The sequence below is a fragment of the Macrobrachium nipponense genome, chromosome 7, assembly GCF_015104395.2.
Source record: "Macrobrachium nipponense isolate FS-2020 chromosome 7, ASM1510439v2, whole genome shotgun sequence".
In the NCBI taxonomy this organism is placed as follows: Eukaryota; Metazoa; Arthropoda; class Malacostraca; order Decapoda; family Palaemonidae; genus Macrobrachium; species Macrobrachium nipponense.
Window position 1 is genome coordinate 57,630,588 of NC_061109.1, and position 23,936 is coordinate 57,654,523.

The 23,936-nt window shown below is 42.3% G+C and overlaps 1 protein-coding gene across 1 annotated transcript; it reads right to left on the minus strand.

Moving 5' to 3' along the window:
• Positions 1 to 92: 92 nt before the first annotated feature.
• Positions 93 to 14,841, minus strand: LOC135217261 (phosphoglycerate kinase-like; the record flags this gene model as incomplete). Its single annotated transcript, XM_064253002.1, is given in 7 exon segments — positions 93 to 664; positions 9,424 to 9,623; positions 11,413 to 11,534; positions 12,331 to 12,465; positions 13,396 to 13,534; positions 14,133 to 14,332; positions 14,633 to 14,841. Coding segments are annotated over 7 exon segments (1,046 nt in total), but the record flags the coding sequence as incomplete, so codon positions are not given.
• Between the last annotated feature and the right edge of the window lie 9,095 nt (positions 14,842 to 23,936).

A 23,936-nucleotide genomic window follows, 5' to 3' on the forward strand; every position in this document is an offset into this window, starting at 1 on the left:
ATGATGATTTTCGGCTTACGATGCGTCTCAAGAACGGAACCCCCGTCGTAACCCGGGGACTGCCTGTAGTCTGTTGGCAATAAAAAACCACAGTAAATAAAATTTTATTCTTTTACAGATACACCTGACAACCATCTCATCAAAACATCACAGACTAAATAAAACAACAGACAACATATACAGCAGCTTCCTGAAGTCAACACCATTTTTTCTCTTCAATGACAAAAATAAGAACCTTTAAATCTGTCAATATGCTAATAGTTTCAGTGAGAACATTTTACCATTATGGTTCTTGAAATTCATAAATTCTATGCATATCATCAGTACGTACCAAAGTCAAGGTTTTGAAAATTTTATGACTAGAACAATCATTTTCTAACTATTGGATAATTTCCACTTTTCTTCTCGGCTAACACAGTAGCTATGCACTGAACTTTACAATATTTCAGCTACTAGAATAAATAGAAAAAAATCTTTTACAACAAATACAATGATACAAAACTTAACACAATTGGTCATGAAATATCTATGATACATGAACAAAGCAATACTGCAGATGAAAATCTAAGACACCATAGTAGTCAACAAGCGTATGTAGCATGTGACATCACCCCAAGGGTCGTCTAGGCATTGGAAAGTGCAGCTACTCCTGGAAGCGTCTTACCTGAAAAGTGAGAAAACCTGGTTAGAAATCTCATAGAATTTAATATATGGAATTTTTATTCTAAAATTAATATTAATAATACTTACCTGTATAATTTATCTAGCCCTAAATCCCCAAAAACTGCACCAAAATTTACCACATTGGCAACCCTGTTACCTCCTATTCTGTCCGCCAGTTGGCACACTGTCGTTGACAGATACGAAAACCTTCCCTCAAATCAGTTGTGATAGGCAGATCGTGGGGTTATTATGGGTGGGACTAGATAAATTATACAGGTAAGTATTATTAATATTAATTTTAGAATAAAAATTCCATATTAATAAACTTTACCTTATATAATTTACCTAGCCCGATTAACCACATTGAAAAGGAGGAGGGAATCTGAATACAATTTCCCCTTCGGACAGAATAGGAGAAAACAAACAAAGAAATATATATCATAGGCAGTCAAAACTCAACCCAAGGTCAAAGATACTAACAACTCAAAGTCTCCTACCATAGATGCCACCAACTGCGGTAGCACAGGACAAGGAGTAAGTGTATAGTCAGTCCGTCTGTACTAAAGTCAGGTGACCGACCAGGTGACCAGTCAGACGAATTGCGGACAGCAAGGCTGCACCCTGAAGACTATCAAGCACTATTCTTTCCCTAAAGGATGAGTGTCTGGTGACTGTCTGGGCGATTCAAAGCTAAGCAAACCTTGGGGGTGTATCAACGCAACCCGAAGTCGCCAGCAACGAATCGGCTCATGAGCAACTCCTAACTCGAGCTTTCTGGTGCCAAGAGAAAGGAGCGCGGAGCAAAAAGGCGATTCAGTCCCGGGAACGACGAATGCCTGACAGTCCAACCTGGTCTCATGTTACCGATCATCGGGGGTGTATCAACGCAACCGACTTCGTCAACAAGAAACTCAGGGCTACTAAGTGTCGCCTGATCTCCACGAGTGTCTGACTCTGAGAAGACAGGTGAGACAAAAAGTAGATGGTGAGCGAGTCACCAGATGACAGCAGACGATCCATCGAGATATTCCCTCCTGTCCAGGACAGTGGAAGAAGCAGGAGTCGTCAGGACAAGCGAACCAGTGGCTAGTCCTAGGTCAGCATCGACTCTGGGAGAAGCGTAGTCGCCAGTGCCGACAACCCAGTGGCTGGAACCATTTCACACTGAAAATGGAAGCAGCATGAGTTGCCAAGCAGTCAGTCCTTGTCATCAAAAACACCTAAATACCAAACTGCCTAATTCCCATTATAACTACGTCAAAAAACTGCCATGGGTTATAATACAAAACAAAAAATATATACAACAAAACAAAAATTAATGAATAATATACAGGTAGCAACCAAACGTTAAACAGGAAGACTACCTAATTCTCCTGTCTGACGACCTGTCCTGCCATCACCAACGGGCCCAAAGAACGAAGGTCGCCTAGAACTAGAGAAATATCCCTCAAGTAAAAAGAGGCAAAAACAGAATTAGAACGCCAAGTCGCCGCCTCAAGCACCTTGGCGACTGAGTACGTTCTTCATAAAAGCTACTGATGTAGCAACTGCTCTAATACTGTGTGTCTCGGCGTCTGGTCTTCCCAGCAGCCGAACCACCAGTTTTAACGATCAGATCTCTGAGAAAAAAAGATACACCATTCTTTGAAATAGGTCTCTTGACATTTCGGGTGAAACAAACAGATGATGGGGACCGACGACCCTGAATGTCCTTCGTGAGCGGCGTAAATAACATGAGCGCCCCCTAACAGGGCAAAGAACTAATTCCTCATTTAAATTACCAACAAAGTCGACCAGCGACTTCAGTACGAAAGACCTGGGAATGGGATTATCAGACGATTCAGTCTTTGCGACAAATTCAGGAAGGTATGACAAAATCATGTCTTGTCCAGATCTGGCAACCAGAAAAGAGAGTGCTTGCAGTTCACCCACCCTCTTGGCTGTAGCCAGTGAGACAAGGAAGAGTGTCTTAGAAGAGAGGTCCCTAAATTTGGCAGAATTCAGAGGCTCAAACGGAGGGAACCTTAAGGCTTGAAGGACTTTGTTAACGTCCCATGTCGGAGGCGAACACTGCGGCCTGGGTCGAGATAGGGAAAAAGATCGAAGTAAATCTCTAATGACATAAGATGAAGAGATCTCAGGAAGCCTTGCCTTAAAAACATAGGAAAGCATAGACCTATAACCCTTAATGCACGAAGGTGACAGGGCCCTGTCATGATGTAAATGAACTAAAAACTCCGCTACTTTCGGTAAGAAGGTCTAGAAATTGAATGTCCTTGAGACTTACACCAACGTCTGTAAAACCGACCATTTAGCCTGATAATTTACTCTGGTTGATTGCCGCCTGGCAAGAGCCAACTGTCGCGCCACTCTGGAGGAGAACCCTTCGTGCTTGGAGAAACCTCCTGACAGTCTCCAGGCATGAAGATGAAGCATGTGGAGCCTCTGATGGAACCGATGAAAATGGGGTTGTTTGAGAAGATCTGGTCTCTCTGGCAGCGAATGGGGGTTCCACCAGTGCTTCCAGAAGGTCGGGAAACCACTCCTTCTGTGGTCCAGAAGGGGCGATCAAGGTGAGATCCAGACGCTTGGTTGCCCTCACTTTGTTGAGGACTGAACCCTCACCAGAGAGAACGGAGGAAAAAGCATAGGCTTGAAGTCCCTCCCAGTCCCTGCAAAAGAGAGTCTGTCCCGGCACTCTGAGGAGTCTGGTAAGGGGCGAAGAATATCTGGCACCGAAAAATTCAGTGGGGTGGCAAAACAGATCGACTGTGACAGGCCATTTCTTCCTGAGGCTGTCGAAGACTTCCTGGCAAAGTGTCCACTCCGACCCTTGAACTTCGTTCGGTCTCGACAAGGCGTCTGCTAAGACGTGTGATGGCCAGGATAAACTGAGGGACCAACGTAATCCCCCTGTCTTCTGCCCAACACAGGATTGATCGGGGCTTCTTGAGTGAGAAGATCCGAACTGTGTGCCGCCTTGGTTTCTCAAGTACGAGACTGCTGTGGTGTTGTCGACAAATCGCGACAACCGACTCCAACAGTTGTTCCTGAAATGAAAGAAGGCCTAGGTACACTGCCCTCAGTTCCCTCCAATTTATTGACATGCTCCTCTCCTCCTCTAACCAAAGGCCCGAAGCGGCTTCGGAGCCCAGGTGTGCGCCCCAACCTTGATCCGAGGCGTACTTGACCAAAACATTAGGTCCGGAGGAACCGAAAGAAGAGATGTCCCTGACTTGAGGCGGTGTGAACTTGCATCCACCAACGGAGATCCTTCCGACATTGTGGAGAAGAGGCAACTATCGTGTCCTCGGACACGAAATCCCATGACTGGCGAAGTGTCGACTGAAGGGACCTCATTCTGAGACGACCTCCGGGAACCAGTGGATGAGGGTGACAAATGGCCCAGGAGAGACCTCCAAAGAGAAACTGGCTGCGTTACGGAGGCACAAAAATTCTTCGATCAGACTCAGAAGCTTGTCTATCCGTTTCTGAGCGGGAGAAGCCCTCAAAATCTGGGAATTCAAAACAATCCCCAGATAAGTCATGGGATCTGGCAAGGGATTAGATTGGACTTGTCGAAGTTGACACGAATGCCCAACTCGACACAAAGAGACAGAACTATCTCCCTCGACCGGAGACATTTCTCTAGAGATTCAAGCTTGGACTAGCCAATCGTCCAGATACCGAAGCATCCTTACATTTACCGATGCAGAATAGCTGAAACAGGAGCCATTCACCACGAAGAAAAAGGAGCCTGTGGAGCAGTGGTGAGGCCGAAACAAAGGGTCTTGAACTGGAAACTCCCCGAGTCCGTGAAAAACCGAAGGTAAGGTCTGCTTCTTGATGGATGGGGAGGCTTTTGCGATAAGCATCCTGCAGATCGATGGAAATCATCCAGTACCCCCCCCATTCCTGACGGATGAAAGAACAGTCTGGACCGTCTCTCCATCCTGAACTTGGACTTAGAATGAACTTGTTCAAAACCGAAAGATCTATGATGGGGCGCCAGGCACCCGAGGCCTTTAGAACTACAAACATCCGAGAGTAAAACCGGGAGAAGGAGGAGCTCGCTCTAAGGCATCCTTCTCCAAGCCGAAAGCTCCTTCTCCAAGGCTTGACCCCTGATTGAGTGAGGGGAATAACTGCTGAACTCGAGAGGACGATTGGAAAGTGGAGGTCTGGAAACAAAAGGGATCTCGTAACCTTCCTTCAGGACCTCCATCACCCAAGCATCCACCGCTCTCCCCTGCCAAGCTGACCCAATGGCGGGAGAGAACAAGCTCCTACTGCGGTCTCCAGGCGAGGTGATGACTCCTACTTCCGCAAATTCTTACGCAGAGACAAGGAAGAAGAAGAAGAAGAAGAAGAAGGTCCTCCTGGAGGTTGAGCTCTTTCTGCTTGGCCCTTGGAGCCACGCCAAGAACCTCTCCCGCGTTTCAAAGGGTGAGCACCAGAGGATGAAGAAGAGGTCACCAGCAAACCTGAGATGTACTCTGGAAAAAGAGCCAGGAAGGAGGTTGTTGGGCTGGAGCAGAAGGTACAGATCTGGTCCTAAAACTTACGCTTACTCCTTGAAGGAATGGAGGAAGACCAGAGGAAAAAAAGCTCTTGATAGGCCCAGTGAGCTTTGGAAGAGGCATCACCTTGATGTTCCTTCAAAATGCTCAGAAAGCACAGAAATATCGAAAAGGAAATCGCCAAAAGGAGAAGAGGACAACAGACGGGTTCTCTGAATCTCCGATACAGAGGAGGGTAACTGCGACAAATACAGGTTACACCTTAGAGAAACAAGAAGAAAGGCCTGCATTGAAGCAGCAAGCTCGTTCTGATGTACAGAAGCGATTGAAATGGATGAGCAGAATTTCTCAAAAAGAGGAGCATCAGGAGGAACAAACCCGGAGTCCTTGATATACATTAAAGCCCTCCGAGAACCACATATTGAAGGATTGAGCTTCTTGTAAGGAGCTCATAACAGCCTCCATAGCAATAAAATCTTCAATTGAGACAGAGACCGAAGCCTTAGAAGGCAAGGGTTGACTTGAAAGTCGGACAAAATCAGGATTTGGCTTGGGGGGTCGAGAGAATGAAGAATCATCCGCCACCTGGTAAACTCCTCTCCGGTGTCGTAGAAGAGAAGAGAGCTTCCTCTTCCCTTCCCCGATCACCTTCGAAAGTTTAGCGGCAACGTCCGTCCTCACTCTCGCGAACCTCTGGGCAAAGGGGAAAACGTAAAAATTCCCGTGACCGGGAAGGACCGTCAAGAAAAATCCCTTCTGTAATACAACGAGGCGGAGGCTGCTTCTGCTCTTTAGGCCTCGCCTGAGGAAGAAAACTCAAAATTAAATCAAAAAGTTTCTTGAATTCTACATCATGACATCCATTCGAGGAAACATCAATATCACACGAATCCGCGTCATCATCATCATCATCGTCAGATCCTAACTTAGAAACTTCCTCTGAAGTAAAATCCTGACGACTAGCTATCTTAGGTCTGACACTAATATCCCTCCCCCCTTCTCCTAAATAAGCGCCCTTTGGCACTGTTACGGGGACTAACAGGGGACACGTTGGGTAAAGATTCGTTAGGCACCTGCCCGGACCGGATCCCCCCTAGGCCTTCGCCACGACGGGGTTCACAAGCTGGGGGGGTATCTGTCGCACCGTTACCCATGGTGCTGTCGACAGGTACCTGACGAGGAGCTGAAAATGAATCTAAAAGTGTGTTAGACATTCTAGTAAAGGCTTCTTGAAAATTCTCTGACAGATTGTTAACTTAGCAGAAATATCTCTATCTAAGACTAAGGCGGTAATTTCTTAAAATTCTGTTTCCAGGTAGTTTCCATTGCCAAAATCTTCGAATCTACATCAGAACTAACTTCACTAATTACCGGTTGTACAGGGGGCAAAGCATCAATTAATTCGGAATCGGAGTCGTACGATACCGAAACCGAAGAGCCAGAATCATGAGCGCCCAAGTCAAAGAATTCGTTAGATACAGTTTTAGCAATCAATTTCTTTTTCTCCTTAACCGATCTTTTACGCTGCAAGATTGTTTGGCGTTTCATATAAGCAGTCATATCCTCGTCAGACCAGGGCTTACATACGTCACAACGAGAAGTCAAGTCACAAACCTGTCCACGACAAGAACTACAAATGTCATGGGTTCATACTCCCTGCTACTCATCCTTGTCCCACAAACCGGGCAGTTCCTGATGTTGCTGGCAGAAGGAAGCATCGTAATTTCTTGGTAATCCATTGTAGAATTGGACAGGTCAGTAGTTCCGGGTCGCGCAAAAGTTCGTAATTTAAGATAAGAACCACAACAGAAATCAAAGTTAATTCACTATTTCGTGATGTAATGCGTGAGTGGTAATTCATATAAAGTTTCATTTAACAAATAATGAAAGCTTTAAAGGCACAAAAATGTTTAAGGAAATTTATAAAGAGCGGCCGTGATGTAAACAACACGGGCGCTCGTTAAAAACTGATTTGAGGGAAGGTTTTCGTATCTGTCAACGACAGTGTTGCCAACTGGCGGACAGAATAGGAGGTAACAGGGTTGCCAATGTGGTAAATTTTGGTGCGGTTTTTGGGGATTTAGGGCTAGATAAATTATATTAAGGTAATGTTTATTAATACTAAATTTATATACCAAATAAACGGAACAAACATTTGGTCTTAACAATAGGATAATCTTCTAGTACCAGCTGGAAACTGGTTAAGAGAGATTGTAAAGCAAGGAATCTGTGGCATCTGGCAACTCTTGTGTATGAGAGGTGGAAGCTGGTCACCGACAGGGCTTGGAACCTTGTGAAGGGCAAATCTTTCTTTGATTGCCTTGGAGAGTGGTTCTCGCTTTTGCACAACTTCCCAAGCTGGTTTCTTTGTTAGCCCGTGATTTATTTGTTCTCTCTCTCTCTCTCTTTTTACCCCAAGGCCCAGTCAACATGTGTCTGGGCATTCCAGGGTTTCCATTTTCAAGGTTTTTTTGGGTCTTCCATTACTGACCCCCATACCACTTGCAGTAGATGCCATTCCAATTTTTGTACTATCACTAACCCTTGCCCAGAATGTCGTTACTGGTCTCTGTTGTAGTGGAGGGCCTTTTACAATAAGAAGGAGCACCACAGGGTATCTACTTGATTTGTCTTTGGAAGTACCAGGAGTTGCACAGGATGATTTTGTGTATAACATGGCCCCTCTCTCATGGGAGCCAATCTCCCTCCTGGTAGGGAGGAGGCATTTCCATCTTCTTCCTTTGTTTCAGATAAGAAATCGTAAAAGATGGTGGCTGTTTGGGCCTCCCAAGGACTACAGGGTTCTCCCTTCTAGGATGGCCTATTGTCACATTTCAAGTCTCCTAACCACCCTCCTCTGGTCCCACCAGGAGTCCCCCCCTCCTCCAGGTCTCCACTGCTTTGGCTCTCGTGTGCTGCCGCCTAACGGGATGCCATCAACAACTGTGACGCTTACTGGGTTCTCTTTTCTTGCCACCAGCAAGACCATCTGAATGCTGTGATGTCACTCCCAGCATCCTGTCAGCCCATAATGTCTTTTGCGGTGTTGTCTCTTCCACCACCTGTTGCCATGACAACATTCCCAGCTTCGTCTATGACACCATTGCAGTCAGCTGTTGAACCATCCGAAATGTTCCTTCAAGCGTAGTAAACGGAGAGCTCTTTCCCCTCCTCCCCATGTTCTCGGGTCAGACATTGGAGGATTCAGGACTTTGTTGCTTCGTCTTCTGGGAATGAGGGGTGTTTCGCTGTCTTCTCGGCATGGATGTGCCTTCCCCCTGCTCATACATGAATGTGTTCCAGTTTGTGATGACCTTCACTCTCCTCAGTCTTCAAGCTGATTCTTTATCACCTCAGCCTGTTTGAGTTCACCGTAAGGATGATAAGGTTCCGATTAAGAGGTAGGTGCCTACTCAGGTTGCTGATCCTGTACCTCCTAGGAGTTCTCCTCTCCCAGAGACTGTTGCTTCTCCTGTTCTGCCTCCCAGTGAACGTGTTCGTTGTGAGGTGGTTTGGGTCCGTGGACAAGTATCTCAGCCTAGTAGGGCGTCTTTGCCTGTGATTGGAAGGCCCGCTTTAGTAGGGCGTCTTTGCCTGTGATTGGAAGGCCAGCTTTTCTCCAGTGTCCAAGAAGCCTCCTCCCCTCTTAAGAGATTAAGAGTAGAATGAGCAACCAAGACATCTGCTATGCTTACCCCCACCCTACTAAGGGTGGGGGAGTAACTGTTGGGAGCGTTTATTAAAATTTGTTTCAATTTTAACACTTGTTGAATGTGTGACAAGTAATTGGAGATAAGAGCTAAAAAAAAATTGGTATCATAAAAATCATTATAACTTTCCAAAAGCAATATAATTAGAGGTCATAGTAAACCAATAAGCTAGCAAATATGAATTGACAAAAAAATTCAGATTTGGAAGCATGAAAACTGATGTTGCCACTTTTCCCAAATCAACCTCCTTTTTATGAATAGATTCAACTTAATGTGTTGTAAAAAAAAAAAAAAAAAAGCGAACTAGCCTGGCCTGACCACGTAACTGTGCCACTCGGCATCTTATTTGTAAAGAAGTAATTTATTTCAAGTAGGAACACCTACAACCACCACCATATTCATACACAAAATATTGCATTTAAAACCTCATGCTTTGGTTCAAGGAGCAGAGTGACACCAGGAGTTATAATAAAAGAGTATGAGTGAGTTTGTTGTAACTGCCAAGATACTGTATATAAATCAAAACCTACCCTCAAGAAGTTCTAAAGAAGCTCCACCTCCAGTAGATACGTGAGACACTTTGTCTTCTGTGTTCCACTTAGCGCAGCAGGTTGCTGTATCTCCGCCTCCAATGATGCTCGTGCATCCTTTGGCTGTGGCGTTGACAACCATGTCCATGACACTCTTGGTACCATTGGCAAACTTGTCGAATTCAAACACGCCGCATGGTCTGTTGGGATAAAAAGCAGATGATAATCAATGATGTTGGAATAAAATGCAGGACTAATAAGTACCTGTAATTCTTATTAGTTTAGCCAGGAAAACAAATTGAAACGCTCAACTCCCATAAGGTTAGCTCATACTGATGAGGAAAAGTAACCCTTTAAACCAATGCTCCCCCCCCACCCCAAACAAAAAACTAAACCTGTAGGGATGAGTACATATCAGCCATTTAAAGGAAATACAGTGGAACCCTTGCATTCGTGGACTCTCAGATTCGTGGAACATTTCCCCCTATAATTCGTGGTAAATTAGCCTATTCATGGTATTATCCTATGAGAAATACTATCCACAAACTCCTGGTTTTTTGTCAGTTTCATCATAAAATGCATTTTTTGTGATAAAACTTAAAAAAAAAAGGTATAAAAATTTTTAGTGGGGTTTTCTTGAGTTTTAACTAACAAAATAGGCTGTTTTAAGCATATTTTTAGGGGCTCCAGAGTGGGGTGGGTATGGTATGCATCCCCCATGAAGAGGTGGGGACCACTGTACATATAAAGACAACCGAGAACCTGTCAGTTATGAAGGGACAAAACTCTCCAGTCCGATCTTCATAACTTGTCATAAAATCAATATAAAGTTGCTCAAGAAAATGATAAAAACAGCTCTCTGTCATTAAAGACACTTACAGTGAAATTTAACATTTTTCCATTTTCATTTTTAAATGTTAAAATTCCAGTTTCTTCGATTTTTCTATGTGCACAGGATGATTCAAGCATTTTATTAAAATTTTTTGCTAAAGCCTTATTAAAGATACCTGGATTATGCCATGCTGTGTGCTCAAATAGTTTGATAATCCATTATACCTTTTCCAAGCGTAACTACCTTAAGCGCTAGTTGCATGTTTCATTGTCAACTTTACTTCAAACTACTGTTTACCTAAGTGAGGGTTAGCCAAGATGGGGCAGATACCTTTCACTTTTAATGCCAAGCACTAGATACTAGGCCTCATTCTCATGTGAATCCTCCTGCTTTACAGTACTGATGTTTTGACCATGAGATTCCCGTGAGACTTCACATTCATCATCCTTTCTTTCATAACCACTGTTGGCCTGGACATGGAATCCTCTGCTGCATCTCAGGAATCAACCAAAGCAAGACATTCTTTGAGGTAGTTCTCATTCTGATTGGCACACCAAACAAGACATTGAAGTTGCCCTTTTTTTTTACTATTAGTGCACTTTCATCAAGCCTTAAAAGTAAGTTTGTATCCAGAACCCTTTATCAATCAATTTTTTTATATTTTTGCAACATCCCTTAGTTACTGTGGCAGAAACTTGATGAAAACTTAAATATCTTCATTTGTCACAGCTGTTACTTAACATATCTTGGTCTTGTTAATAGTTTTCTTCTATTCTTAGGATTCGAGGAATAGGAAGATTGGTAGCCAGTGCCTAGGATACCAAACATCTGGGTGGCATGGTTGTTTGTCTTCCAGGGAATGTTTATGAATTCAAGATAGGATTTTACTTTGCTGCGAGTGTTACCTCATGTTGTTACATGTTCAATAAATAAATGCTTTATCTTTGCGCATTTCGTATTTTTTTCATCTCTTATTATTTTCAAATAGTAAGGAAGGGAAAAAATGATTCCATAGTACCATAAGTAAGGAAAAGAAACCTTGATCAACACTCTGTCAATTATGCAACAGTCAATTAGTTATTCCTTTCACTCTACATTATTTTGCTGGAGGTTATATGTATAATAAGGCTTAATATGCAACACAAAAAATTACTGACCCATTCCATACGATGGTCTTTGCACGGGAAACCGCTTCATTGAAAATCTTGATGGATTCTGGTCCACAATCAAGGCCCATCCAATCTCCTTTGATTCCACCTTCAACCGTTGCAGACCCAGTCTGATTTTGATTGAGAAATTATTAGTACACTAATGTAAATTAAACAAAATATATGAAGTAAATAAAATATTATAAAACTTTAAAAAATTTCCCCGATTATCCACCAATATGATCATGATGGCCTTTCTTTCTGAAAAAAATATGCAAATGACAATGAAATATGAACAGTCTGAATTTCATCTTCTTTAAAAAAAGTAGTAATCTATTAATCTACAAATATAGTCTTCATTAGAGGAGAATCCCTGACTTCAAAATATATAAAATAATCACAAAGTATACACATACAACTGCTTTTTAATTTTTGTTCTTAGACTGGAGAGTATGCACCAATACTATTTAAACCTAATTTTTACAACCATTTCTGGATATATACCTTTTCATAGCCTATTGAACTAAATAAAATTCATGGTAGATATGTAAAAATATATAAAAAAACTCACAATTGCCTTGGAAAATAAAATAAATATGTCACTAATGGTGCAGGCTGCTCTATCAAAGAGGTTATCGAGATTATGTACAAAAATAATTCATGCTAATGGTCATGGTTGTTTTTTTTCAAAGTAAACTTTCTATCATAGTATTTCCAATTGTTTAAAAACTTAAGGTATGATTACTTCACTTTTTAAGGTATCATTCACCTGAGCTGTTGATTATGAGAGCATCCTGTTATGATGAGAGCATCCAAGTGTTAAAATGTCAGAACAACTTAACCTTTGATTATTCAAAAGATCATAAAATAGAGGCAACATATTCCCAAAGGAAAGCATGGTGTACAAGCAAAAACAATTCCACTTACATTAGCATTCTCGTCGAATTTGTCAGCTGTGACGAAGTCAACTGGGAAATGTATTTGGACATTCTTTTCTTGAGCTTTTGCCATCAACTTGTCTACAATTTTGGCACCCTCCTCATCGTAAAGGGATGTACCAATCTGGAATAAGTATGTATTGGTGCCTTTGAGCTAAAAGGGAGAAAAATGATTCACTTGGAAAATATGAATAAAATAGAATATAGAATTCAGGCCACAGGCCAAGCACTGGGACCTATGAGATCATTCAGTGCTGAAGCTCTGAAAGGTGTCAGGAGGGGAAACCTCTCAGTTGCACTATGAAACAACTGTTAGAGATTATGGAAAGTCGGAAAGAACAATGAGAATATGAATGGTTAGAGTAAAAGGAATGAAAGAGGCTGCAGCTTTGGGCCAAAGGGACACTGAAAAGACCCTTGAGTGATGCCTACAGTGTACCAGAAGGTGCACTGATGGCACCAGCTCCCTGCAGGGACTTGGAAAAAAGGGAATCTCTTTTGGAGCCCAAATATCAGCAGAGGCAAGTAGTCAATACAAAAGAAAGAGATAACTGGAAAACTCTAAATAATAAATAAGAGTGAAATATTATAACTTATCACTCTGCCTCTTCATTGAAAGAGGAAGATTTTTTTTTTTTTTTTTAGAATCTTATCATTCATATCTATTACTATAGAGTATTTTTCAAATATTTTAGGGTACAAGTTAGAAAACTAGTTTTCATCAGCTTTCTGTTCAAATCTCTAATTTGTGTAAAGCTTTACCCCTGTTTTAAATTTCATAAAACTACAAAATTTCAAAACCAAACAATGATTACAAACACCTGAAACCATTTATTGACATCCTACTATACTTAATATCAAATGCTTTCCTGTGCAAATTGAATTATTAGGCAACACCATTATACATATATTCAAAATCTACTTTCCCCCCTTCTGGCATTGATGCTTGTACATAAGTTTGTTTTACAAGTCTAATTACCGCAATTACCATTTTATACGAGTTTCCTTACAGAAAAGTCATTAATATTAAGGAACTTCAAACTAAAGTTCTTACCTCCATTCCTTTGAGGACTTTCAAAAATGTGAAAGCCATTCCACCAACAATCATCATTTCATTGACACGATCCAACATGTTCTCAATGAGCTGAATCTTGTCCTTAACTTTAGCACCTCCAAGAATAGCCAAGAAGGGTCTGAAATGATATATGGCAAAATCTCTTAAAACTGGATGAATTTCTATCCTTACGTTTCGACTCCAAACCTTTTTTTTTTTTTCCCAAGTACAGTAATTTAATTTATTCAAAATTTTAGTGAAGATTTATTCTTCTGTTACATAACTTGCATAATTTACACATTCTCAAGAAATTAGGCACATGTACAATATGAGATTCAGAAATGCAACACACATTCAAACTTAAATCCTCCATAAAGTTGTATTATTAACTGCAGTAGGTAAAATTTCCATAGCTCACGTATTTGTTTCAAGTAATATAGGGTTCATCTTCTGAATATAATAATAATAAAAATACAGCCATACATATCACACATTTGCTCAAATTTCTCAATTATTCATACACTGCTGCATAACTACAAACAGTTCTTTCCAAAAAATAAATTAGACTAATGGAATACGGCATTAAAGTTTCTTCAATGTATAAAAATGAGCAATGACTGGAATTTCAGAGAGATATTGTCAAACATACATAAAAGCTCATCTCATGCACCCCATACGACACATTCCATTACTATATCAAAGTAAATTAGAAGAGATTTAACAGATAACTAACTCACCTCTCTGGATTTTCTAGGGCCTTGGCAAAATATGTTAATTCTTTCTTCAGAAGGAATCCTGAGGCTCTCTTATCGAATCCTTCACCTACCATTGATGAGTGAGCACGGTGGGCAGTTCCAAAAGCATCGTTTACGTACACATCGCCAAGTTTGCGCAATGAGGAACGGAACTCGGCAACCTTGGCAGGGTCAGCTTTGACCTAAAAAGAATTCATCCTGTAATAAGAATTCTCAGCTTGGTCTGAACTCTCAAATTATGACAAATAATTATGATGATACACTGCACAATAAAAGTCTGATCAACGGGTAAGTGATATTTGGCAAGTTCCAAAGTAGTCCCATTAAAAAAATAACTAATTATTCAGGGAAAACTGCAGGCATTCAAAAAATGACATGATTATTCAGACAACTCCAGACTACCATGTGCATCCAAATAAGAGATACCACAGTGATTTTTCATGCCATCATTAACAATGTAGTCAAACCCAAACGCAACAAACCTTAGCTCCAGATGCATCAACACCCTTGCCTTCCTCTTCAACATGGAATCTGAGATTCTCAAGCAATATGACTGACCCAGGTGCGGGATCAGCACACGCAGCTTCTACTTCTGGCCCAACACAGTCTGGGAGGAATGTGACATTACATCCAAGGAGTTTCTTCAGTTCTTCAGCCACAGGAGCCAGTGTGAATTTCATGTTTTTGTTTCCTGAAATACAACCGATTTTTAGAATTGTTTGGATTCCCGTTAGGAACAATGATATTGTTATTTTACAATAAAGTTTTGTACATACTTACCTGGCAGATATATACTTAGCTTACGTCTCTGACGTCACGACAGAATTCAAAACTCGCGGCAAACGCGACAGGTAGGTCAGGTGATCTACCCTACCTGCCGCTGGGTGGCGGGTGTATGAACCAATCCACCTTTCCAGTCATATTTTCTCTTCCACCTGTCTCCTGAGGGGAGGCTGGGAGGGCCATCAATCGTATATATCTGCCAGGTAAGTATGTACAAAACTTTATTGTAAAATAACAATATCATTTTTGTACATGAACTTTCCTGTCAGATATATACTTAGCTGATTGACACCCTTGGTGGAGGGAAAAAGACAGAGCTAACAAGGAAAAAGGGGAAACAACATCTGTTGTAGGATACTAACAATCCTTGGTTCTTACCTGATAAGGCTGAAGACTTCATAGGTACTGTCTATAAGTCTGCATAGCCTGAAGAGCTACAGCGAGGGCGTGACCTACAGCTGAAAAGACTCTTTGGGTCTACCGAAGGGATTTGATATCTGCTTACTCAGTAGAATCCAAGTCGGAATCATGTCAACGGGGATTCGCCCTCTTAAATGACAGAGCCTGACCACTACCAATGCAGGGAGCTCTAACACAAACCAGATCACCTAACCATTCTAATGTTAGTAGTACGAATAGAAAGAGATGCCTACCCGCATCCTCTTTCCAACAACCATAAAAAACACAATACAAATAACCAGGGAAAAATTTACAAAGGATGTGCTTCAGCTCCCTGCCCCAGCACCGAATCCGCCGATACGTACGGGCCTAACGCAAAGCACTTTTCATACGTAATCTTGACATCTCTAAAGTAGTGGTTCGCGAATACTGAATTGCATCTCCAGAATGTAGCTTTCACCACATTCTGGAGTGACATATTCTTGCTAAAAGCCAAGGACGTAGCAATGGCTCTTACCTCGTGCGCCTTGACTTTCAAAAGCTTGAACTGATCCTCACCGCAAGCCATATGTGCTTCCTTCACTAGACTTCTAATAAAGAAGGACAAAGCATTTTTAGACAATGGTCTACTGGGATCCTTTACAGAGCACCATAGTCTGTCCTTAATGCCCTTAAGAGTCTTCTTCTGCTGGAGGTAGTATCTTAAACTCCTCACAGGGCAAAGAGTCCTTTCAGGCTCTTCCCCTACCAGGGGAGCTAAAACCTGGAACCTCAAAACTCCTGGGCCAAGGATTTGAGGGGTTCTCGTTCTTGGACAGAAAAGAAGGAAGGAAGGAACAAATCACGGAATCTCCTTTGAAACCTACCCTTCCTTCTAGAGCATGAAGCTCGCTAACTCTCTTGGCAGATGCTAAAGCCAAAAGAAACAGATTGATTGATTGATTGATTGAGAGTTATCTGGCGTCACAACTACCAGGGTCACCGACGCCGAATACTAAATGTGATCTTTTAACTTTTATAATATATTATACAACATTCAAAATAACTATCTTTATTGAAGAGAGATATATAAATTTGATTTAAAAAAAAATAAATAAAAATTTCTGATAAAAATATAAATAATATTCCGATAAAAAGAATTGTGATTGATCACATAACAGTAAAACTATTAAATAGAAAAAAAAAAATGTATATACTAAGACGCACAGCTGTCAGATATTTGAGAAGACCAGCTTCTTTGATAAAAGAGATAATGTTATAATACATGCGCTTTCTCCCAACAGTTTTGCCATGCTATAATTACCCCCTGCTCCACTACTATAACCTAAAAAACGATTCCTTTCCTAAGTTCCACCAGACTGGGACACTCAACCAGCAAATGCCTAACGGTTAGTGGAACTAAGCAATCGTCACAGAAGGGCTCATTCTCCCCATCCATCAGATAGCCATGAGTTAAACGCGTATGGCCAATACGTAATCTACACAATACAATCTCCCACTTCCTTGGTATTAGGTCATATTTCCAAGGGTGTGTCTGACTAGTAATTTCTTTCATTTTATTGGGGCCTACTCTGTCCCACTGAAGTACCCATAACTGCTGGATGGATTTCCATATATCATAGAATGTATCTCGATATGGAACAGGGCATTTTCTCGGTACCAAAGTTTTGCGCTGCTGATTTGGCTAGCTTGTCTGCCTCTTCGTTTCCCGATATGTTCACATGGGCGGGAACCCAACAAAATGAAACAATGCTGCCTCTATTTTGGTGCAAAAAAATCCACTGCAAGATCTTCAACACCAAGGGATGATCGGTATTAAAGACTTCCAGGGACTGTAGGGCACTTTTGGAGTCACAAAATATTGTATAGCTACAAACTGGGAAGTGTTGTAATATGTTCCAGTGCTATTAGGATGCCATACAATTCAGCTGTAAAGTTTGAGGCAACAGAAGGAAGTGCACCTCTTCGGTTAAAAGATTCGCTAAAAACCCCATAACCAACGCCAGCATTGGACTTAGAGCCATCAGTAAATATAAAACTTGTCTCTACATGCTCTGATACATGCTCTAAAATATGGACCTCATTTCCTCATCAGATTTATCCCTCTTTGCTCCACTGAAGTACCTGCAGAATTTCACATCAGGTAACCTCCAGACAGGAGTACTGGGATACACAAAGGGGATAATGGGAAATTTTTTAATATTCGTATCCTCTAAAATATTTTTAATTCTATAGCTAAAAGGAGTGGGATACCTTGGATGACTTTCATAAAAAACCGTTAAAAATATTTCTACTTGCCACAGCAAATGCCAGAGATTTGGGGGGGAGTCTTTGCACTCTAAACCAGTACCGAAGTAATGATGACTGGCGATAGAGTTCAAGGGGCATCTCTCCTGCATCAACTAGCATACTAGGTATTGGTGACGACCGGAAAGCTCCTGTGGCTATACGAATACCTGAATGATGCACCGAATCTAAAATTCTCAAGTTAGATGAGGAGGCTGAAGAATAAACTTCACAACCATATGACAGCTTTGACAAGATTAGGGATTTATGAAGCTTTAGTAACAGATTTCTATCAGCTCCCCAACTGGTGTGAGAAAGCACCTTCAAGATGTGTAGAGCTTCTAGGCTCTTTGCTTTTATATGTTTGATATGGGGGACCCAAGTCCAACCTACTGTCAAAACTAGGCCTAAGAAGCGTGCTTGTTCTACACATGGGATTCTACGGCCATACAAATACAGGTCTGGATCAGGATGCACTCCCCGCCTTGAATCCGACAGAAGTGGACAGTAGTAGTCTTGCTTACAGAGATTTTAAAAAACCCTGTTTCTCAGCCCAACTTACTATTTTATTTTATTGTTAATTGTAGCTTTCTTTCTGCTACAGTCATCCGGGTGGCAGCAAAGGATATTGACAAGTCATCCACAAACAGTGTCTTTAAAACCTCTCTTGGAATGACAGCTGCAACACTGGTTTATGGCCAGAGCAAAAAAGTGTTACACTGAGAACACTACCCTGGGGAACACCTTCTTCTTGGGCACTTTTTCTCTGATAAAGTACTGCCAACTTTAACTTTAAAATACCTACGATGTAAAAAGGATTTCACAAATAAAGGTAATTTGCCTCGTAGACCACTATTATGCATAGTCTTCAGAATCCCATGTCTCCAAGCAGTGTCATATGCCTTTTCTATATCAAAAAACACTGTCACATGGTGTTGCTTGGAGGCAAAGGCTTCACAGACAGAGGCTTCGAGTTGCCAGTAAGATGTCCAGGGTGGAGTGCATTTTTCGAAAACCACAACTGAGAGGGCGTTAGAATATTGTTGTGCTCTAGATACCACATCAGTCTTACATTTACCATTTTTTCCATCAATTTACATAAACAACATGTTAAAGCAATGGGGCGGTAACTTGCTGCAGAGAGAGGATCTTTTCCAGGCTTAAGGAATGGTAACATGGTAGCTAATTCCCATATGTTAGGGTAGCTGCTTTCATCCCCATATTCTATTGATAATACTTATTGTAAAAGTTTTGTGTTGTTCTTTGAAATGTGTTTTAAACATTTCATAAGGAATCTCATCTGGACCAGGGGCAGTGTTTCTTGCTCCTAGCTAAAAGCAGAGTCAAATTCCCTTTCAGAAAAACATATTATATGATTCAGCTTTGTTTGATGAAAAGTCAAGTACCTGTTGTTCTTCCATCATTCTGAAATGATGTCCTGGGGAACTATCTGATTTTTCAGAGACTCGAGCAAAGTGTTCAGAAAACATATCACTAATTTCTGTGGCATCAGTAACATGATTATTATTCAAATTTAAGTACTGGAGGAGGACTGGGTGTAAATTTACCCTGAATTTTTCTTATTTTCTTCCAAATGCTACAGACTGGTGTTCTGCTGTTAATAGAGGATACATATCCGGCCCATGCTTGTCTTCTGGCAGCTTTCATGGCTTTTTCGAAATCGTGCCTACACTGTTTGTAAATTATGACATTGTCCAAGGTGCGATGTCTACGGCACCTGGGTCAATGATGACCTGGTAGCTCGGTGTAACAACCTAGGTCTTCTGACCACCATGGTACTGGCGTCTCCTGAATAGTCCTTTAGTTCGAGGAATTGAGTGTAGACCTGCAGTATGTAATGTTCCATTGAGTAGATCAATGGCATCATCTTACACTTGGAAAATCTTTTGCATCCCCCTCCAACTCACTCAAATCTTTGAATTTTCTCCAATTTGCTTTCTCCAAGCACCACCGTGGTGATCTCGGGATAGGTGGACCATCATTGGTGTCGATCACAATTGGAGAAGGTCACTGGTATGCCATTCATCACTTGTTCTCCAACAAAAATCAACACTGCAGTTGGAGCTACATATTGAAAGGTCGATGCAGGAGACGGTGCCTGTCTGAATGTGGTAATGAGTAGGTTCTCCAGTATTAAGAAGACCTATATCTTCAGTTTCTATTAAAGATGCCATCATATTCCCTTTTTTGATTTGATGTTACATCTCCCCCACAATGGATGTCTACTATTGAAGTCACCAAGTAGAAGAAATGGCTCTGGTAGTTGCTCCATCAAGTATATCAAGTTCTCTTGGGAGACATGGCTATTGGGTGGAATGTAAAGGGAACATAAAGTATATTTCCTTCTTAAATCAATTCTTACAGCCACAGCTTGAAGTGGAGTATTTAGTTTCACTTGGTAGTGTGGCACATCTCGACGGATGTAGATGAGGGATCCACCATGATTTCCCACCTCTAAATCAAATTTAGTTCTATAGTGAACATATTCCCTAGGACAAGGTGTATATTCACCTAGCATGGTCTCCTGCAAACATAACCCTACAGGGGAGTGCTCATAGATCAAAAGCTTGACTTCCTCATACTTTGCTCGCAGGCTCCCTGACAATTCCATTGAATAATGGAAGTGAATTTATTTATGTTTGGGACCAATATTATGGTTCCTTTTGACAAGATTGGGAGAGCTCTTTTTCAATACTAGGGGGAGGCATTTTAATGGAAGGGGCTTTGTTGGCTCTTGGGTGGAGTTGCCTTCATAGAGCCAACATCTTTTTCCTTCAGTGTCCTTGACACTGAAGGGTTTTTTAGTTTCTTTGCTCTCCATCTCTATCGAGCGAGAGAAAGCAGAGGTGTTCTCTAAAGAGACCACCTCGAGAGTGTTTGTATTGCTGGCAGTAGCCAGCTCTGCTCTAATGAGCAGAAAGTACCAGCGAGAGGACTGGCACCAGACCAGCATCTGCTGGTTTGTCCTCCAAAGAGGAATTGGCACCACAGAAGCTGGCACCCAAGACCAGCAACCACTGGCCTTGCTCCAAATGAGGCAGATGGTGGCGGGTGTATCTCAACTGGCACTCAATTTTTTCCAATTCCATACTAGGGCCTTTCTTGTTGGTTTCTAGTGAACCCTTGTCTTTACTTTCTCATCATCAATTGACTCTAATGATTCAGTTAGCTGTCTCTTTAATGATTCTTTATTTGATTCTACATTTGTGCTCCTAACTTGAGTTTTTTATTGTCTCTTTCTTTGGTTTCTTAATTTTGCTACTACAGTAGCAAAACTTAGGACCGGGTCTTACAATCTTTGCTTTGGCCCTCTCTCGTGCTTCCTTAAATGTTGTTCTTTCTATTACTCTAATGGCTTGTATTTCCTTTTCTAGAAATATATATCACACTGCTGGAGACGATGATGCATGTCCCACCACAGTGAAACACATTTAGGTTCCCTGGTGCACATTCCATGCTCATCCTCTCCACAGTTGACACATACTGCAGGATTTTCTGCAATTTGGATCGGCATGATTGTAGGGTGTGTCCAAAATGCTGGCAATGGAAACACCTTCTGGGTCTCGGGATGAACTGCTTTACCTTAAACCTATACCAGGCTGCAAAGACACATTCCGGAAGTCTTAAGGTGTCAAAAGTTAATATTAAGGTAGGCTGAGGTATTCTGTTATTATCAACCTTCTTTGTCATCACTGTCCACCTTTATTACACCCCTGGTCTTTTAATTCTGTCAAAAGTCTCTCCTCAGAGAAAGCCATCAACTGAGGGGCATAAATCAGCCCTTGCTGGAGTTTAAGGCTGGAGTGGGGAGTACACTCCACCGTAACTCCCGCAAGGTCCGACAATCCCATCAACTTGATACTTTCCTCTGGGGAGATGCTTTCTCCAGGAGCATGTTTCCATTCTGCGGTGTTATTTTTGGCTGTCTGCCACAACATTTAATGATTTCTATGCACTTGAAAAATGTCTATACTGTCACCTTCTAGCTTAAATTAATGGTATTTATTAAAGGAATTGGGTACAAAGACCCCAGGAGCTATTTCATATTTATTATTTTTCTCATGGCAAATGGTTCCAGTGTGACAATACTGGAACCAGATGCTTTTTGTTTAGTTTCCTGGCTGTATTATATTTACTCACATTGCTTTGGGTCGTCAACTGTGTCCGTCTGTCATTCGGCCCAGGGATACTACACTGATCCTGGGGACCGACCATGGAAAGTTGATGTTTGGGTTCCGAGGACAAGTCCTTTGATGAAAGCATAGGGTCCGTCAACAGAAATAGGGGGGGTTGCCATAAAACGTAAATACATAGTTCATCCAGATATCACCATACCCACCATGGAGTCACACTTAGAGGACGGGTCATCCCTTTTATTAGGGTCGTCCTAGGGGTAAATTACTGGATATACACCCTATCCCCAGTGCTAAGGCGTCATGATGTCCGTCGAGATCACCACGGCATTGAGGATAGGGTTTGACATTAAACTTTCCCCTCGCTCGACCACGTCAGGTACTAGAGTTCTACGGGTGAGGTGCATGCCGTCCATCCTCACCCTCCTTCAAATCCCAAGATTTTAGACTAAATCATGTCCAAAACCAAGCCAATAGTCGTCGTCATAGAATCCATACCTTATTTTTAGGGGGAGAAGGCAGAAAGATGAAATGTTTTTAGTAGAAGAAAAAGGGCTGACTTATTTCGTTGGATCAAAAGCTGGGCACCAAGGCCCAGCGAGAAAGCAGTTCCCACCAGGCATCAGGGCCCAGCTGCTGAACCCTAAGCCCCCCATCCTCGGCAAGGCTTCAGCATCTGGGGGGCAAAAGAAACAGAGCCTTCTTCGTAAGATCTTTGAAAGAGGCTGACTGGGGTGGTTCAAACTTCGAGGACCTCAGGAAACGAAGAACCACATCCAGATTCCAGCTTGGAATTTCAATCGAGGCTTTCTTGCAAGTTTCAAAAGATCTTAGCAGATCATGTAGATCTTTGTTGTCAGAGATATCAAAGTTTCTGTGTCTAAACACCGCTGCTAACATGCTTCGATATCCTTTGATGGTCGAAACTGCAAGACCGCATTTTTCCCTGAGAAATACCAGGAAATCTGCGATTTGTGTCACAGAGGTACTGGAAGAGGAAAGCTTCTGGTTCCTGCACCAACGGCGAAAGATGTCCCACTTCGACTGGTAGACTCTAAGGGTAGAGGGCCTTCTCGCTGAGGCGATAGCCTTAGCAGCCTTTGCTGAAAACCCCTTCGCTCTGACAAGACTTTTGACAGTCGAAAGCCAGTCAGACTGAGAGCGGGGAGGTTTTTGTGATACCTGTCAAAGTGGGGCTGTCTGAGCAGATCTACTCTTTGTGGAAGAGCTCTTGGAAAATCCACTAACCATTCCAGTACCTCTGTGAACCAATCTTGGGCCGGCCAGAATGGAGCTACCAGCGTCATCCTTGTCGCTTCTGAGGCCGCAAACTTCCTGAGGGTTTGACCCAGAATCTTGAATGGAGGAAAAGCATACACATCCAGACCTCTCCAGTCTAGAAGGAAAGCATCCACTGACACTGCTCCTGGGTCTGAGATTGGGAAGCAGTAGAGGTCTATCCTCGCGTTCTTTGCTGTCGCAAATAGGTCGATATGAGGTCTGCCCCATAACCTCCACAGGCCTTGGCAAACTTCTGAGTGCAGAGTCCACTCCGAAGGGAGCACTTGATTCTTCCTGCTGAGGAGGTCGGCCCTGACATTCCTTTCTCCCTGTACGAACCTGGTGAGGAGAACGATCTTCCTTGCCTGAGACCACAACAGCAGGTCCTTTGCTGTTTCGTACAGGGAGAAGGAGTGTGTCCCCACCCTGCTTTCTTATGTAAGCCAAGGCTGTGGTGTTGTCCGAGTTGACCTGAACTATAGTATTTCGGACGTGGGCCCCTCGAAAGCTTTTAAGCCAACCACAATGCCATCAACTCTTGTTGTTGATGTGCCAGGACACCTGTTCCCCCTCCCAGGTGCCTGACACTTCTCTTGACCCTAGGGTCGCACCCCAACCCGTCTCCGATGCGTCGGAAAACAAGATCTGGTTCGGGTTCGGCATGTGTAGAGACAGACAGACCTGCAAAACGGAGAGGGTCTGCCCACCACAGAAGGTCCTTCTTGATTCCTTTTGTTATCTTGAAGGGGAACTCCAAATCTTGCGAGAGACGCCTCCAATTCTGGTAAAGGAAGAATTGGAGAGGTCTGAGATGTAACCTTCCTAGAGAAACGAATTGCTCCAGCGAGGAGAGTGTCCCCAACAGACTCATCCACTCCCTCGC